This window comes from Micropterus dolomieu, linkage group LG23 (assembly GCF_021292245.1).
Source record: "Micropterus dolomieu isolate WLL.071019.BEF.003 ecotype Adirondacks linkage group LG23, ASM2129224v1, whole genome shotgun sequence".
Taxonomy (NCBI): Eukaryota; Metazoa; Chordata; class Actinopteri; order Centrarchiformes; family Centrarchidae; genus Micropterus; species Micropterus dolomieu.
This window is the reverse complement of record NC_060172.1, coordinates 2,960,445-2,980,444: the sequence shown is the minus strand read 5'-3', so window position 1 is coordinate 2,980,444 and position 20,000 is coordinate 2,960,445. Positions and strand designations below refer to the sequence as shown.

Sequence of the window (20,000 nt, the reverse complement as noted above, 5' to 3'; positions counted from 1 at the left end):
CTGCTCCAGAGGCGTCTAAATGTAAATATGATAACATTTTCAGAGCCCTCCTGTTTTTCTGCTGCAGAGAAGGTCGACTGTGAGAACAGAAAAACTTCCTGGAGCTGCATCTGTTCTGCATTAAGGAGACACCACAGTCCAAAATGATGATTTTGCAACAATCTGTAAAGTTATTTTGCAGCTATTATTATTAGCATACTTTAATCAAATGTCTAAAACAATCTTGAATAATACATAAATCATTATTATTTGTCTGTTTTATACCAATTCTGTCAACTGCAGATTGAGTCATTTTATCTTTTTTAGCATTGTCAATGTAAAAGTTTGACTGCTTTTTTTTACATCATTTGAAAGTTTATTTTCTAGAGCACAATGTTAGCTACTTCCTCCATCATATCTATAAAGAGTAGTTTTTATGCTCAGTGTGTTGTTATCTTTAATTTTTCTCAAAATGACATGTTTTAGTTGTAACATGTAATTTCTCCAATCAAACAAACCCTGTCAAACCTCTCTGTATTTCCCCAAACTGACAGAGGACTTTAGTACAACGTTTTAATTAGAAAGCTTTAGAAGTGCAGGTAGAGTTTCTAACTTTGGACAGAGCCTGGCCAGCTGTTTCCCCCTTCCTCCCGCAACAACAACTTTATCACTTATCATGCAGATTATATAAACCGCTTCGTCTGGAGGTAAAACTGGAAGTGTCAGTAGTAATTGTATATTATCATGGTACAAAATGTCTGTAAGTATTCGTCTGTAAACTGTGACGGATGTTTCTGAGGGACAGTTTGGCTAATCTGAGTGCTGATTCCAGCCTGTCTGACTGTCTGTTGGTGTTTGCTGTCCTGTGTCGGTACATGTTGGTAATAAAGTGCAGTATTATTATAACCCAAATAAAAGATGGCCACACTTTAAGTTGTGAAAAATGAAATGATCCTTTCTCTCTGGCTAAAAGCGGTTCATGGTTTATGGTTCATGGTTAAATGCTGAGCTCATTTGACAAACATTATTTGGCCTTAAAACCATCTTGCATTTAGTTAAACAGTCAAGATTGAAGTGTTCTGCATTTTGCTGCCACATTGTGGAACAAGAAGTGACAAGTTCCTGTTGTTGTTTACCTGTTGGCTATAGGCGCTGATCTTCATCAGCCCGTAGATCATCATACAGCCGATGACCTGAGGAAACATCACATTAGTTCGTTTAAAACGTGGTGAAAACCAAGTCTAAATCATGTAAGAGGACAAAAAATACAGAAAATGAGAAGACAGATTACTAAATAGAATTTATACTTAATCATTTTTAACTTGCCTGCTGGCAAAACTGTGACAAACCCACATAACTAATAGTTCAAATTCTAGCGAGGATCTCAAAGTTTCCGACAATCCCACTGAATTTGGATAAAATGATGCAAAAGACTTGGTAGAATATTTCCATTTGTTGACACGATTCAACTGTAAGAAACGTCTTTAACTGGGCTTGAATATTTCCCTCAGTGTAAATATCCTAAAAAGAGCGGGAACAAGCGAATACACAATCTAAATGAAACTCATTACTTCTGTACCAGTGCATGCTGGGGTATTTATTTTATCTCCATGAGGAGTTTCTGACAGCAGAGGGAGACGGAGCACCAGAAGTCAAATCAACTGAAGTCTGCTGCTGACACTCTCAACCTGGACCAGGGCCCGTATTTATTATTAGTATCATTATTATCTTAAATCCTGAGATTTCATGAAATTTATTCCTACTTTTAAACTTACGAATAAAAGCAAGTTATCAAATTCCTTAATGCTAAGAATCACTCTCACTCTCCCAGTTAACTAAAATGGGACTTTGAGAAGCCTGATAAATACGGGCCCAGATGTATCTATGTATTGTTTCCATTTGTCCACATTATATGCAACATATTATTAATCATAAGTATCTAATCTAAATCTACTCTAATCAAATATACATAATCTAATCTGATATGTTGAAATTCATTATCTAATGTAAGAATTGTATCAAACATAATATTTCTGTTTTAGTTCATTTATAAGAATAAAAAACAATAAAAATAAGCTGGACAGTCGAAACCTCTTTTTTTTCATTAACGCCTGGAGTTAAAAAAAAAAACCCTGTGTAGCAGAAAGGAAGGAGCCTTTAGGTGAAGCAACCTGAAATATGAACCATGGCTTTCTCTCTCTGTCCGAGTTTCTCTTTTTCTTCCTGCTACAGGAAGTGACCGTTTTCTGAACAATAAAACAATCTGTACCTGCAAGACTGAAACTTGACACTTCACACCTTGTTTGATGTTTTTCACTTTAATTTTAATTGTAATCAAACAGCAGGACCAGTTTTAATGTTGCTTTTGAAATATGTCACTTTTTTAGAGTTCAGACTTTATTTATTATCAAGTATTCATTTTTTTTCTTTGTTCTTAGTAAATCTGGATCTTTTGTGTTCTTTTGAGCATATTACACTTTTTTACAACATACTATTTTATTTGGGAAATTTCTGAAAATCAGTCAATTAGCCTTTTTTCACCTGGACCATAAAAACCTCTTTGTGAACTTATCATATTAACAAAAGACAAACTTCTTTCTTGGAGGATTTTTCCTGCCAGTTTTTATCTTTTTTATCTTTTGCTCCAAACACAAATAAACTAATAAAAAATAACTTGTAACTAATACAAGTTTCTACTTACTGCAAACAGCCCATTGAAGAAGATAAAGGGGAATCTGATGCATCCGTTAATTTTTCCCATCTTCAGTTTTCGGTGGCTCTGAGAGATGAAGAAGTGAAGCTGTAACGGTGTGTGATGATGTGCAGCTCTGTGACAAGTAATAAAGTGTCTGCAGAGCGAATGTGAGTGAGGGTGAACGCAGAGCTACGTCACACAGAACTGATCTGCAACATGAACACACAGGACTCAACTGTGATGCAACTCACAAACCTTCATACACAAGCTGCAGCTTAAAGTGCTTCTAATTTAAATAACGGCAGTCGCTAAAGTATCTAAATGAATGATTTTCATCTTTTCTTTCATTTCAAAAGGGTTTTTATCATTTGTCATGAGTCAGAATAAACTGTGTGTGTTCATGGTGATGAAGGAAAATGTGACCCGGTGCAGCAGTGAGGCTCTCTGATGGTTTAATAGTTTCTCCACAGCGATGGAGCTCCGTGGCTCAGAGGAAGAAGAGACATCAGGCTTTCATACGCTGGATTTTCTCTTTTCTGATGAGTTTAGGCAGCTAAAACTACTTTGTTCAGTTTGGGGAAAGGCTGTAGTGTTGGTTAAAAGACATGAGCCCCAGTCTCAGGTCGTCTTTCACCCTCTTGAAGGGGTTCTGCAGTGCTAAAACAACCTTACTCTACTTGTGTCTTTGCTTCTGAGAGAGGACAGTCGCTGTTCACACGGTGAAGTCGGCTTAAGTTTCGATAACTGAAACTTCTTGTTTAGAGAGAGGTACAGCCTGTGGTCGTGGTTAAAAAAACCAATGTACGGTGTTGGTGTACTGAACCTTTGAGTTGACGCGAACATTTAATCTAACAATCAAAAGGAGCAAAGAATACACAGGTGTAGTAAAAATACATCAAGTAGAACAATGAGGAGCAAATGCTGCATCACTATATTTTATTTTCTCTTGAAGGAAAGAGAAATGGTTGAGCTGAATCCTGCAGCATTTTTTATTGGCTGTGTCGGTTTATTGGTGAATGTATGAACACTGACTTTTAAATAAACGTATTTCACAGTATGAATGATTGTAAGGAGGCTGCTTCGTACAGCCTGTCTGTAGATGAAGAGATGCTGAGTTTCCCCAAAGGAACAACAAGCTGCATCTTATCTTCTGATGGTTTAAAGGTGCAGAGCAGAGTGAGACCGAACCTTTCCATCGCTTTAATGTCACAGATCTTTAGATGTCATTTACATGGAGTCATGACAGAACGTTAAAACTAGGGTCACATTTTAGATTGTAGCTTGTCCCACAACTGATCTGCACTCAGCCTTCAGACACAGCATGAAAATGAAAATGTTTGTCGTGGTGTCATTAATAATTTTATAAAACGCTCAGAAGACCTTACAGGTTCTCAGAAGTTCAGGATGTGTGAAGCTCCGGTTTGGGGTTGTTATGTCCCTGTACTGTAAAAAGACTTAAAGGTTTCCTAAAGGTAAACAGAAACACAGCCGGTGCTGCTGTGCTGCATAATAGTAGCACGTTTTCTCCTTTTTGCTTTGTGTGTTTTTCACACAGGAAACATTGTAGGAGTGCACTTAAGAGAAGACTTCTGTGATTAAAAAGGAAGTGTTATGTTTTCACGGTCCTGATGACGTCTGTACAGTTTTGTCTTTAAGCCTGCTGCAGCTCAGTTCAACCAACACATCCAGAGGCCCAGAGCACACATCCAGGCAGTCGTATTCAGGCGAAGCTATCGCCACTCGCATCCACCGAGCCAACTCTCTGACTGTCCCTCCGCTCCAAGGATTTCTGAGTGGATAGTCACCCGCCCCAACCAGCATAACACCCCTTTTCACCACCCTGACAAACAGCGAACAAAACCTTTTAGGATATTTCCTCTTAAATATTTCTACTTTGGCATCTTGTACCATGTTCTTGGATCGTTTCTGTACATCTTTGACGCTGTTTTTTTCCAAATCAAGCATTTGTTTTTGTCACTACACTCACTGCTAAATTAATGTGTAAAATGTCCTTATAACTTTTATACTGCTTCAACAAACACCTTCTTTCCTCTGGGGTAAGCTGCCATTTTGTTTGTTTTGAAGAGTGTCTACCCACAACTCATTGCAGTGTCGTCCTACTTACAGTATTTCACAATTGCTAAAACACTAAACCCCATGCTCAGTGGCCTAAACCCATTTGTCAAATCAGTCACTGTAGGCAAAACCTTAAACGGGTTCAGGTAGTTAAGACACTGTTTGCAAATCTCATCAACTCTTTTAAACTCTGAACACATTCTCACTCACTAAAACACATTCTGCACTGTGATGCACTGTGAAAAACATGCGACAAATACAACAGAGACACTTTTTACACACAACAACTCTGCGCACTTGTTTCTTGATCACTTGATGTGATCTAACCAAAATGTGGTCAAGTCCCTGACCAGTGTGGTGGCAATGTCACACTTTGACTTTGATTTTGCAGTTGCACAACACTTGAGTGTAATGTGCTTTTCAGTTAATAGTTTTCTTTGTTCTTACTGAATTTGAATATACAGATATTCAATACTGTATTACTTGCAGTACTTACAGTATAATATATATTTACTGTACTTAGTTGTTCTTACTATACTTTTTACCATTTGTACAATTGCTAACAAGCATTTTTCAATAATGAGTTCACTTTTTCAAAACTTTTCACACTGTTCTCAACAGAAGTCTATGTGGACCGAACTGAGACTGACTCTTGCCTTGCTGTAATACAAAATGCATTGATTTACAGTAACACAAAAGACATTCAATGACCACAGCAAAGTCATCCACCAGAAAAGCCGTGTGCATCCGCAGCCGGTGTTGCAAATGCTTACATAGCCTTTTCAAATTTAACTTCAAAACCTGACAAACATTCAAATAGACGGTAATTTGCCAAATTTCAAGTCCAATGACATACATTCAAAAAGATGGTTGTAGTAGTGAAAATGTATTGATTGAAATTATGTAAACGACACCATCGACAGGTCATTCCCATCTCAGTTAGAGCCCCACCCTGGTCTTTTCACCTGGTGATCTCCTTACCACCTAGAAAAGGAGACATCTTCTGAACGTTTTGTTACGCCTCCACTTCAAAATGGAGCCTGCAAGAGACGGAGGAGAAGGAGACGGAGAGGAAGAGGATTCTGCATGCGTGGTGGTGAAAGACAACAGCAGAGATGACCAAGAGCTGCAGGTTACCTGGTCAATCACAGACCAGGTAATCAACCAGGGGCCATCATAGAAAGAGACTGGTCTCAGAGAGCAGCCAAATGTGGCCCTTCAGTTCAATTCAAATGAGCTTTATTGGCATGAATGTGTAACAACAATATCGCCAAAGCATCATAGAAACTACAAAGAACAATCAACCCCATACATTTCATTAAACAAGTAATAAAAGCGTATGTGTGTTTGTGTTAAAAACATAATAATAATTAAATTAAATAAATAAAACAGTAAGACTGTGTGTGTGTGTGTGTGTGTGTGTGTGTGTGTGTGTGTGTGTGTGTGTGTGTGTGTGTGTGTGTGTGTAGTAGACAAAAAATTCAATAAATAATTAATTGATAAAAAAATTATAATAAATTTAAAAAAAGAAATCAGTATCAAATGTAAAAACAAAACAATTACTACTATCAAACGATCAAAATAATAATAATTTGAAAATCTGTACAATTATTTATCAGTCTGAGGTCGCATCAATTGTCAGAATCTTCCAGTGAACAAAAGGTAAAATATGTATTCTGACTTAATAACTGCATCTTACCAAAATTAAAATCTATTGCTTGTGTGTAATTCTTGTATTTCTTCTTTAGGACCCAACGACTAACCCCCACAGGGGGGATTTCTTTTAGAGAGTCATGGAGCTGGAAGCCCACCGTGTTTTTAATCTACGTGGCCAAAACACGCCCGTGAGGACGGACCCTAAAGTGGGTGTCCCAGGCCAAAGGGGTGCCAGCTGGTGGTTTTGTAAAATGATTTGATATTGAAACAACTATGCAGTGTTTTGGTAGTTAAAGACTGGGTTTTGTGTTTAAAGTTTTGAGAATATGGGTGAATCTATCTGAAGTCTGACAATCTACTTCTGTCGGCTGTCTTTTCTGTTCAAATATTCATTTTAACATTGTGAGTTCAGTAACAGCGCCTTCTCCTGCCCAGATCTCATGACTCCTGCATCAGGCACCTGAGTTTGAGACTGAGTGAGTGTGTTTGGGTGAACGAGGCATGCTTGGTGTGTTTTTGTTCTGTTTTCATCCCCTATCTTCTCTCAGTTTTTGAGTCCCGGCTTCCTGTGTTGGCACGAGCTGCACCTGCTGGTAATCACACCTGTTCCTGATCAGCCATCCCTCCCGCTGAAGCAGAGGCCAGACATCAATTCCTCGCTGGATTAGTTAGTCCTGGCCCATCGCCCGTTTAACCTGCTCAGCCTGCCTGCCAGTTCCAAGCCTTACAGCCAGCCCTCACTTTCTTGGAAGGAAACTCCCTGCCACCTCACCCTGCCTTAGTTTGCTCACTCTGCCTCAAACTGTTTAAACTGCTGCATTGTCTCCTGGTCTGCGTCTGGGTCCTGGCATAATTTCTGACACTATACTTTCTTTATACTTTCACATTAAGGACCCCCTAGTTCAATAATGTTTTCATCCCATGAATTTAAATAAAAGTTCTGTGACTTTTCGGTTGATTTTTAAAAGGTTCAGAAAACAGAGCTGAAGGTTTGTCAGTATTTAAAAAGGTATTTAGAGTTTGCAGTGCAAGTTTCAGAAATGCAGATACAGATTGCTCAATGCAGAAAGCAGTCACCTCACCAAGTTTCTCACACTGGAGCATGGTGTTTGTGGGTGTAGAAACAAAACCCACCCACCCCCAACACCACCAGTCTGCAGTCTAAAGGTCAGACATCAATCAACTTGTGTGCTGCTGGAGGAGCTGCTGCAAAAACACAGTCAGCTGAGGACAGATTTGTTCATTTATTTGTGTTTTGCAAATCTTTTTGTTCTAATGTCATTCATTTCATTTGCCCCTTTCTAAACATATTTATTTATTTATAAGTTATGAATCCTTATTAAATCAAACCAGCTTTTAACCATTAAACATGTTTTAATCCCAGCAGCTCTCAGTGCACAAACACACAGTGCCAAGACAAAGTCTGTGTTCTGGTCGGTACTGTGTTTCAAAAGCACTCTGCATCACAGTAGCTGCAAAAACAGTGAAAATGAATATTCTAAGCAGTCAGACAGAAAGTTTGTAATATGTTGGCAGTTTACTGTCAAACACCTACAAACAGAAAAGCCACAAAACAAAAACAGGAAGAAGAACTGTGAGCGCTAACTGCCTCTGAGACCTGAGAATGATTAACTGGGTCATTTTCTGGAACTCGGCCAAAAGAGAAAATCCCTCAAAGTTGTTTAAAACTAAATAAATCATTTAAGAAAATAAAACAAATCTAATCTTGGAAATCAGATATGAGGGGAAATAAAACTCCTTTATTTATTTCATGTTAACGTTGACTTCTGTTTTATACTTCAGTTACTTTAACATGACAGTTTTTAAGTTTATATACATATAAATGTATATTTAAGTGTAACTGCACGCACATAGATTTAGTATAAACTGGATGACCATAGTTTAGTATTTAAAGGCTTTGGTACATTTCTTGAATCATCCTTTACATTTACAAAACATTACAAAGCATTTCCCTGCTGTCTGTGTACAGCTACTGTTCGCTGTGTATGGTATAGTGAGTATCATGTGATCGGTCTGAGGTCTTTATGCACCATCGTTGGTGCGAAACAACATTTGGTCCAGCTGTTTACTTGTATGTGAAGAACGACAATAAAGTTTGACTTTATTTAAATTAGATTTTTGACGTGTTCAACCCTTTTGCAGTGACATAATGAACTCGTGCCTTGATGTTTTGGAGGGTCAGACTATTCAACAGAAGTGATACATCATGTTCAGCACGACATAAGCAACTGATAAAGTAAGAAACAGCAGAAAACTGTACATAATCATTTGCATCAAAGCATTTATTGTTTGTTCAAAATTACTTTTATGATGAACACAAGTGAGGTTACACAATGTGGAGGTTGAACAGGTAGCTGATCTGAGAAAAACTGTATTTGTGGAAGAAACTTTCAGAACTTTCAGGTTGAGTGGTTTTGGTTCTCTTCGCTGAGGTTCAACCCACGTTGTATTCAGACAGCAGCGGTGTGTCAGAGATAGATATCTGCTACCCTCAGATCATACAGTACCACCTTAGTAGTGACTTTGACTCAGTCACATCTTGACTGTGTGACAGATTAAGGGTTGGACAGGGTTTGTGATGCTACGTTGTGACTCGTCTTCATGTTGTCATTAAGACTTTCAGTCGTCTGGGCCTTGAAGGTCTTGATGACGTTGCCTTTGCGACTTTGACCTTCCTCTGCAACTCTACTGGTCATAGAGGTTTCCTGAGTTGAGCTGCACCTCTGTGACTGCAACTTCCCCTTGAACTTCTCTCACTTTTAGCAGATGGGTGGGTTTTATGAAAAAGCTGGGAGTGGCATGATTTAGGTGTGATCCTGGTCCTGAAACTCTGCTAGATGTGCCCCACATTTCTGAAACCAAACCATCCACACTTACAATCATAAGAACACTTTGGTTTTTCTTGATTTGACAAAAGGCTTTTTCAACAGGACTTGAAGAAGTCTGCATTCAAACACACTGTTCAGGATTTACTTCTTTATAATACTAGCATCATAAGGAATGAACTGCTAATTGGAGTCTTAATTTCATGCTCAGTGTAAATGCCCACAAGCTTCAGGCTAATTTGATGTAAGAGACAGAAGTGAGGGCAGCAGGGAGGCACGTTAGTAAAAGGAATCCACCTTGTGACACAATCAGAGCAGACAAACACAGCTGCAGCGTTTGATTGAGGTTGGTTCATTTACTCTCGGTGTTCGTCCACTGGCCTACTATCTAAATGAACGGATTTCATATTATGAGTTGCAGCTGTGTTCACTCCCGAGAAACAAAGAACTCCAAAGGTCAGAGACACAACAGGGTCAAATGTCCCGATCTTTTTAGGGTTTGATTTTTTTACACCGTTTTGTGAGCTGTGGCATGTGTTTAAAAACCGTAAACCTTCAATTAATCACTGGAGTGAGAAAAGAGAGAAGAAATAATGATCCCGTCATTCTTCACTCCACTTGCTCTGAAGTAGCAAGGCATGAAAACATGAATCACTGCAGACGGGGAAACAAAGACGGGACAGTAAAGTGAAAATAAAAACTTGCACGGCAGAGTTAAGTTTCATTTGACTACAAATGAAAGCTACAATTCACCACATGAAAAGAAAGTTAGATGTGGAAACAGGTTTGTCTATCAGAACAGAAACCGCAACAAAAAAGAAAAGCGGTTGGTCCTCTTTGTGTGAATCTGTAGGTTAATGATTAAACTGTAAGAAACACCAGACATGTTTCAACAGGTCGACCGAGAAATCTCTGAACATAACAAAGTGTCAGACGGGCTGTTTGAACATTTGTAGAGGGAAAAGGGGGCCAAGAGGGCATTTCGTCTTTTTGTAGACGGGAGGCTAGTCTGACTTTTTACAGGGAAGCTTTTAATTTCTCTCGTCCCTGATTTGTTTTTCAGCCTTCTCTTGTGAGATTTACTTTATTTTAAAAGAGACCAAGCAGGATGGCTTTCGTACATGTTATGGATCCTAAAGGGGCCCTCTGCAGACTTTTCCCTTTTAAACATGAATGAGGCCCCGTTTTCACCTGGATCAACATGTGATCTGTATCTAGATAAGGACATCTGATCCACGAGTCTCTGCATTTATATTAAAATGTTTAGTCATTTTCTGGATTGTACCCAGATTATTCTGTCCTTTCAAAGGTAGATGTTTTTTTGTTTTTTTTTAATTGAGACTTTGAAGAAGCTTTTTTCTAGATGTTTAAACACTAGACTGTTTTATTCCTTTTCCTTTGTTCTTAAATCACACGAAGCATCATGCGAACAGGTCAGGAGGCTGCTCCTGTCACAGATTTAAACCAGCTGACCTCGATTCTTTCTTGCTTTTCCTTTTATTTATTAAAATTTATTTGTAATAATGTTGAGCTGTGAACCACCATCATCCCTGTGTGTTCCTCTGGATGTGACAGAGTATCATCAGTGGATCTGGACTGCTCTGCTGCTGCTCTGTCCTTCTACACAGTCTCTGCAGACACACTGAGACTCCTCCACTCCTTCTGCTCCACACTCAGACACCTCCTCCACCTGGACCTGGACTTTATTTCATTCAGATGTTCTGAACCCAAAGAGCCTCTGCAGATTAGTTCTGTTTCTGACAACAGAACTGCAGATTAACACTTGTTTAAATCGACTTTTCTGTTTTGCTTTCTGTTGCAGCTCCACCTTGTGGATTGATGGAGAATTGCAGTTAATTTCCACAATATATTTCTGACACATTTTGGTGGTTGATGTGAAAAAGCAGCATCCAGCCTGCATGCATAAAGTTCCCTCTCTGAAGTTCTGCTTATTACCACCAACACCAGACTTTTCTCTCAGTTTAACAGATAATAGTTTGTAACAGAAACAAGAAGATAAAACCTGTTGAAGTAGTGAGCAAAGTATCCTTTCAGATCCTTCACTAATCAGGAAATCTTCATGAGAAACTGGCAAGAAAAATGGTAGAAAATTACAAACATTAAGAATCATCCCACTAAAACTAAAACGGGAACATGAGTGAGATGATAAATAAAAAACTTTGTGGTAACTCATCCAGTGTCTAAGTAAATACATGGTGTCTACAAAAGGGTGCTTTGCTCGAGGGAACCATCTGTTTTGCTTTCTGTTGCAGCTCCACCTTGTGGATTGATGAACACATTTTGGTGGTTGATGTGAAAAAGCAGCAACCAGCCTTCATGCATAAAGTTCCCTCTCTGAAGTTCTGCTTATTACCACCAACACCAGACTTCTCTTAGATAATAGTTTGTAAAACACAAGCAAGAAGATACAACCTGTAGAAAGTTTGGATTTAATGGAAGTGCAGCATAATATATATATATTAGCTTTATAAAATTCTGTTTTACTAGTTGATCCCAACAGATTGTGTTGTTGCAGAAAACTGAAATAAAGAGCTGCAAAGTCTGCTGATAATTATCTGTGGGTTTATCTCTATGAACGACCTCTTTTCTTCTCACTTCCTCATTTGATCCGTTGTTAATATAAAAATATTGATTAGAGTGGCTTTTAGTCTCTGAAATAGCCTCTCATCCTCCTCTCACGCACGGCCTCCACACATTATAATCCATGCAAATCATTTCCTGTTTAAATGTTCCATGAAACAGCATGAGAGAATAGTAAAAGAGAAATATGGTGTGGAGACTTTAATGCTCACAACAAGTTATGTGGAAGCACTTACACAGATAAAAATGGTCAAGTGATTGAAGAAGTGATAGATTTGTTTGAATAACAGAATTGGGATGAACATAGTAAAAAAACATAGATCTTACATTAGTGAGTGATTCTCTCACGATCTGGAATGAAGGGAAACTCCCCAGCGGGTGGAAAGTGCTCTGATACTTTCATTTGTTGAAAAGGATCCTGCTAAAACATGCTTACAGCTTTAACATCACATCTATGGAAATTAATGGAAAAGATGGTTGTGAGAAGATCACTACTTAGCATAAAGGATCGCTAAGATCAGGGCAAAGTGTATTCGTAGAAGAAGATCCACTACGCTTCAGCGAAGATGAGTTAGGATGTGGGGAAAAAGTCTTCATATGAAAGAAGTAAGGCAGTTGTTCACTTAGAGTCATATGCCTATATGTGGAGAGAAGTGCTGCTAATTAAAATGAGTCAGCTTGGTATTGGAGGAAAGATGTAGCACTGAATATTAGATTTCTTATTACATGGTACACTCAGGGTTAAAGTTGGGTCAGATTTGTCTTGTGTGAGTTTAAGATAGAAAGTGAAATTCCTCATGGAAGTGTAATTAATAATAATAATAATCTTTATTTGTAGAGCACTTTTCAAAAACAAGTTACAAAGTGCTTTAACAAGTGTAATGACAACAATGCCCAAAAGACAATAATACAAAAACAATAAAAGAACATTTTATTAGCCCTATCCTGTGCAATATTATGATAAAAGATATATTTACGGATGTAAAATTAGACAGAAATGCTTCATTCTATGCAGATGACGGGCCAGTCTGGAAAAGAGGGTGACACGTTAATATTCAGAGCGCTTTAGAGTTTGTTGAAAGATGATCTAACTGGGGCTTTAAGATATCAGATGCTAAATCCTGCTTTATGAATCACAATCAGAAATACTTTATTGATCCCTGAGGAGAAATTCTTTTTGTCACAATTGCACACTTGTCAAAGGTAGATAGATAAAAAGTCTATAAATATAATAGTATAAATATAAAATATAAAGACAAATATAAAGGTTTGTGGGTTTGTACAATATTTACATTATTAAGAATTATTCTGGTGAACCAAAAAGTACAAATGAATAAATAGCAGCAGAGAATATTGCACATTACTTATTAAAAGGTAACATTGCACAGAAAATAGATAAGAAGGTCTAGTTTAATAACTGACTAAGTCTCAGACACTTAGAGGAGTTTGATGGCCACAGGCAGGAATGACTTCCTGTGGCGCTCTGTGCTGCATTTTGGGGGAACGAGTCTTGCACTGAAAGAGCTCCTGTGTTTGAGCAGCAGGTCATGGAGCGGGTGGGAGTCATTGTCCAAGATGACATGTAGTTTGGACAGCGTCCTCCTCTCTGAACCACCTACAGAGAGTCCAGCTCCGCCCCCAGAACGTCACTGGCCTCGGATCAGTTTGTTGAGTCTGTTGGTGTCCGCTACCCTCAGCCTGCTGTCCCAGCATGCAACAGCAAACAGGACAGCACAGACTCATTAAACATCCTCAGCATCGTCCTGCAGATGTTGAAGGACCTCCTCAGGAAATAGAGACGGCTTTGGCCCTTCCTGTAGAGGCCTCCAGGTATTTGTAGTCCTCCACAATGTCCACAGGGACCCCCTGGATGGAAACAGGGCTCACTGGTGCCTTTGCTCTCCTTAGATCCACAACCAGCTCTTTAGTCTTGTTGAAATGATATTATTGTGAGCCAGGTTCAGGTGTGAAGAAGTTTCGGAGACTGATGAAGACTTAACATAGCGTGGTTTATTGAGCCCGGCCGAGGAGACACAGCGCCAGCATACAACATGTGAACACGTCAAATGCCAACACCAGGTCTGAAGGAGAACATCTTGTGGTCCCTTTTGTGTTTCTGTCTTCCCCCTAGTGCCTGTAGGTTTCTTTATCAGGTCACCTTCACCTGGAACAACTATCTATCTGATGTTTAGACTCCAGTGCTTTGTCATATTGGAATCTCTCAATATCCAAGAGTTGGACTCTAATCTGTGGAGCCAGTTAGTTCTTGTAAACATTCTTGTATGGCTCAACCTTCCCAGAGAACACTGATATCTGCTGGCCTGACGCCTGAGCTACTGTCTCTAGCTAATCAGTCTATTGTTGTCTTCTTGACGAGGACAAGTACGTGTGAGAAATACCTAAAGCTATAATGTGAAACACTTATGGGGTCAGCTACATTACTCTAAGCTAGACCTGTCTTACCTTCAATTAAGACACCTGAGAAATATTCTCAACAAGTCTTTGTCACGTTGAGCTGCAGATGGTATATATATTTTTATATATATATATATATACACACACAGTTCTATTATTCTTTTATAACTTGCATCTGTTTATTCCATATTTATATATTTCTACATTTATTTATGTCCGCTGTATGTTTATCTACCTGTAGCACCTCATCACCAAAGCAAATTCTTTGTACGTGTAAAACACTACTTAGCAATGAAGCTCTTACTGATTTTGATTCGATGGTTCATCATGTAAAGCACATAGAAACTAAATATAAGAAAGAATTAAACTAGGTGTTCTCAACCTTTTTTGAGCCAGGGCCCCCCTATCCATTATCCAGGTCCCTTACCGGCCCCCATCAAAAAAGATGTTTGCTATTTGCCCTGAATATTGTAGATTTCTTTTTTTATTATTGTTGTTAATATTGTTATTAACAACATGGGGGGAAAACACATAATTGAATGAGAAACAACATAATAATTATTTTCCCAGATAACAAAAAAGAAAGAGATTATATTTAACAAATAAGTGAATGTTCCTCCCAGAAACTGTGTGAAGCCAGATACTGTTTTCTTGGATGGGGAACATAATAAGTGGGGGTATGGGGGTCCTCCCCCAGAAGATTTTGAGCATTAAACACTAAATTTCCTGCATTCTGGAGACATTTTCTGGACCAATTTATCTTTGAAATGTCTTTTATATATATAAAGAGAACCACAACATTCAGGTGTAAGGTGGGACCTGCTGTGGAGGTCTGTACTGGGTCTGTGCTGGTACCGGCTTAGGATGGAGTTTTGTCCAGTTCTGGCTGATGACCTAGCATCTACTAACAAACTTCAGCATAGCACCTGTAATTTATAGATAACAATATTATTAAAATACTTTATGATTTGACTGAATATGTGATGTTTATTATTTACTGAGAGATGTGCATCTATAGTGCCATGTCTGCCCAGCTAATCAACATTGTAATAATCAATAGTCAATGTGAATCCACAGCTTTCCAACTTGCATTAGTACAGAGTTGTATCTAAACTTGACTGAGAGACAGATTTTAAAATGATGAGTTGCTATGAGGAGTGCTATCACACCTGTGTCTGGTCCAACTTATATTTATTCATTTAGTTGAAGCTTTTATCCAGAGCAACTTACAATTGCTAATTATGTCAGAGGTCGCACGCCTCTGGAGCAACGAGGGGTTAAGTGTCTTGTTCAGGGACACATTGGTGGATGGGTCACAGTGGGGGATTGAGCACGGGTCTCTCACACCAAAGGCAGGTGTCTTATCTACTGCGCCATCACCACATTATTATGCAGTGTAGGAAGTAGAAAGGGAGGTTTTCAGGAATATTGAGCATATAGGACAGGAATGGAGTTTTAAATCAATATTGAGCTCAGGACAGGACTTCAGGGAAATCAGAAGAGGGCTGATAGATTTTATAATCCAGACAGGGTAAGGACAGAGGGCTGATATTATTATTATTATTATTTAAGGTCCAATTCAGATATTATGATGCCATGAATCTACACACTCCGATACGGTAGGTGGCTGTATGCACCTATAAAGTTGGTTGAAAAAGAAGAAGTGAAAGTGAAAGAGTTCAGACATTTCGCGGCATTAGGAGGGAAACTGAAGGCTGAGGCACGGTGAGTGTTAATCCAACATTTAGATTATTTTCTTTCTCCCTGTGGACTGTAGAGGAAAGAAATGTCAGAGTGAAGTCAATGTTTCCTATGAGAGGCCATTTAGGGTAAAAACATTGAAAAACAGACGCACACACACTGACGCACTGACAATGTGCGCACATACACTGAAAACACGGAAATACTGGCACATTCACATTGACAATGTGCACATACAAACTGAAAATGGTCATACATGCACCAACAAAACACCAAGCACACGCACTGCAACCAGGCACAGACACACTGAAATATGTGTGCACACACATTGACAAAGTACACATACACACTGACGTTTCATTTCAGTTTCATTGTAACAGGAAGTCACTGATGCAGTCAAATGGTCAAAATACATGTAGAATGTGTTTAATAAGCTCAGCAAATCTTTGCATATTGTAGATAAATAATACATAAAGTGAAGTGTTGTAGGTTTCATGTGAAGAAGAAGACAGAGATGAATTTATAAAATATCTGAAGGTGAGGAGCAAAAATTAAATGTGACATACAATAAACATCCCTCCCTGTAGGTTTAGGGATGCTGAACTAAATATATAAATATAATAAATGATTAACTGTTCATATCATTGCTTAGATAAACAATCTATACATCTTCTATTCTAAAAAAAAAAAAGCAAAAGCGTCTCAATGATTTCAGAAGCTAAAAGTTGAATCCTGTTTCCTCTGGAGAGTTTCCTCTGTCCTGTCATGGCAACTTCAGAACTACAGCTTTTAGTTTTGCTGCTTAAATGCTCCACGATATTTGCTGTGACTTTACTGCACATGGAAACGTTTCAAATGACTGACAGCAGCCTCTCTGACCATGAAAGGAAATGGTTAAAGAAAACACTCCTACATCAATAAAAGCCAGAAGAAAGAAACCAGTGGAAGAGAGAGAGATGTGAGCCCCGAGCGGTTCATCAGAGTTTCTAATAACGCAGCGCAATGAGTAAATTGTTCAAATAAAGCACGTCATGTTATACATACATACACACACACACACACACACACACACACACACACACACACACACACACACACACACACACACACACACACACACACACACACACGCACGCACACACACACACAGCTAACTTCCTGTCAGGGGAGGAGCAGCACTGAGAACTGGAAGGGAACCTGAAGCTGAAAGAGTTCAGACTCCGTTTTGAGTCAACAGAGCAGGAGGAGTAAAACTGAAGGCTGAGGCAGGGAGAGTGTTAATCCATTTAGAATAGAGCAACAGGCCTGGGGAGAAGGGGGGGGTGGACCGTGTCGCTCAACCTTCTGCCAACTTTTTTATTATTAGTTAAAAACAAAAAGTCTAAGGAAGGCGGCCCAGCAGGAATTCTCCCGGTACTCCCGATGGTCAGTCTGAAGGGGGGGATTCAACAGACATAGGCTACTTTTCTTCGTCTTGAGAAGCTGAAGCATTTATTTCCTGACACACTGTAACTGACACCGTGCTGGCAGTAAACTTTCCTGCCCTCGTATTCACCGTCACTTTCTGCTGCTCGGACAATCAAACACTCGCTACGCACCTCCCGATTCCTTACAGGAGCTCTGCTGCTCATATAACAGCACCTGTCACATAGAGTCCTTTGAAGAATGAGGAAACTGGCCAAGCGTTGAGTTTTATGGTGTTTGCACAGTGTGGAGTGAAAGTTATTAGTAGCTCTAATTCCCAGTAAGCACTTTTGCATTTAAAAGATGTCTAATAGCTGTCCAAACACAGCTCTGACGTCTAGACTAAAACAAGGAAGAATGTGGGCTAACCCTCTCGTTTAAAAAATTCAACATGGCAGATATGTTCATTGGGAGATCTGGCAACACTGATGTCTACCAACATTCAAGTCTTGTGTTGCCAGTAGTCATGTGTCAGTAGGGCTACAGCCGCCATCTAGGGGGTTGAAAATTGTAATTGTATTTTGTTTTAAATTACAATGAAAGTGAACGTTATGTGTGACAGCAAAGTGTTTGATTTGATGATATAATGTCACACTCCTCACAAGCTGCGTGGGTGAAATCTACATGTAACCAATTTTAACACTGTTTTGGCTGTAACGTTACTCATCTAAAATTTTCACTCCACACGTTGCCCGTTCACAGCAGAGCTAAATCGTGGCTACAGTTAGACCATGTTAATTAAATGACACTTAATGTCATGTAGATATTATTGACATTGAGAAAAAAATGGGATATCGACCATCTCACGCGGTGCCTGGTCAAAAAACACAATTCAACGTGAAAGAAAGGAAACCACAAACCTTTTAATCACTGTTGACTTTGCTTACATGATGGAATATCATAAACCTTGCAAGTTATTTTGGAAAAAATGTCATGTTGATTACATTTAAGGTTATTGTGGCTAGAAGTGGGTTACTCATAGCCATACTAAATTTGGTCTATAGTAAACCTAGACGGTGAAATGAGGGTTATGGCTTGCTGGGTTAATTTAATAATTGTGAATGAACATAGGGAAAACACGGGAAGTCCTGGTGCTGTGGCAGAGTGCCCAGATTAACCTGTGATACAGCATCGTACCATCATCTTTTTATTCCTCTCTTTGCAATCCTTACCAACTCTGTCTTGCCAGTTTTACATTTGTATCATGTATCATTCTTCATCTGATGTTGAGCTGATCTGAGAACAGTTTATACTGTCATGCAGCCTGTAAGTGAAACAGTCTGGATGTTTACACTGCGCCTGAACACAGCAAGCGGTCAGCTGTGGCGACGCCTGATACTGTCTGCTCAGATTAACCTGTGATCCACCAGCTGTATCTACCATCAGTTATGTTTCATGTCACTCATCACAACCATCTTCCTACAATTCAGCTCACCATTTAGACCAAAATCTAATCCTGAACACAGACAACACATCAGCTGTGCTGGAGCAACAAGAACACCTGAACTAAAGTCCAGAAGATGGAAGAGGACAGAGCAGAGTCTGCAGGATCCAGCTGTCTGTCTATGAAGAGTGACCGGTCCAAAGATCGTCCTCCAGACTTCAGTCCTGAACCTGGACCCTCAGACACAGAGTAAGAGAACTGCTACTAACTCATTCAGTGTTTGCTACCACCTCAAATTTTTTGCTGCTTAATACAAGACAAAAACTTCCACAGTTCTTATTTTCCTTGACTAATCCACAAGAGAAATCTTTCCAATGTAACATCATTTACTCTGATTTATTTACACAATATTGGTTACTAGTGAGTGACAAGCAGGCCTTGCATGCACAACGAACCATTAATCACAATACTTGATCGATCACCCCCACCCCCATTGCTTGTCGACAACAACTTAAAAATGAGTGAGGAAAAGGGGAAACCACAACCTGAAACAAAAAATAACAGGAAATAATAACCCTCAAAGCCAAAACCATGACAACATGTCTTCACAGAGAGAGGAAGAGGAGTCATGTTTCTGTGGAGGAGCAGCCGTCCTGCTGTGTTTTGTGTCAGGACGTCCTGAAGGATCCAGTCTCTACCAGCTGTGGACACTGGTTCTGTAGACGGTGCATCGCCTCATACTGGGACCAGTCTGCTTCATCAGGACACTCCTCCTGTCCCCAGTGTGGAAAAAGATCCAGAGCTGGACTGCAGACAGCCAGTCAGAGCAGCTCTGTACAAAGTAAGACTGTCCATCTGTCTGCTGATGTCCTCATGTCTGAAAACAGGATTCTTGGCTTTCTTTGCCTCGCAGCATTTAAAATGTTGCTGTCTCAGCCAATCAGAAACATTTTCAATATGATTCATTTTTCTTACTGGTTGTTTTTATGTTGGTGCTAATGAATAATTCCTACTAATGATTCTTTCTTCTGTGACAGTGGATGGCAGTCTGCAGGAGGTTTTAGATGAACATAAGATCAGTCTGAGGAGGAGATGTGAACGTGTGACTGAAGGAAGTGATGAAACAGGAAGTGGAACCCTCCTCAACAGGATCTACACTGAGCTCTACATCACAGAGGGACAG

At 39.3% G+C, this 20,000-nt stretch overlaps 1 protein-coding gene across 2 annotated transcripts in view; it reads right to left on the bottom strand.

Moving 5' to 3' along the window:
* Positions 1–2,802, bottom strand: part of LOC123962591 (tetraspanin-8-like) — a 10,928-nt gene extending 8,126 nt beyond the window's left edge. For both annotated transcript variants that reach the window (XM_046038753.1, XM_046038754.1), the window contains exons 1-2: positions 2,681–2,802; positions 1,116–1,172 (exon numbers count right to left, since the gene is read on the bottom strand). In XM_046038753.1, coding sequence (XP_045894709.1) covers positions 1,116–1,172; positions 2,681–2,740 — 117 coding nt within the window. In that variant the 5' untranslated portion in view covers positions 2,741–2,802. The remainder of the gene's footprint in view (positions 1–1,115; positions 1,173–2,680) is intronic.
* Between the last annotated feature and the right edge of the window lie 17,198 nt (positions 2,803–20,000).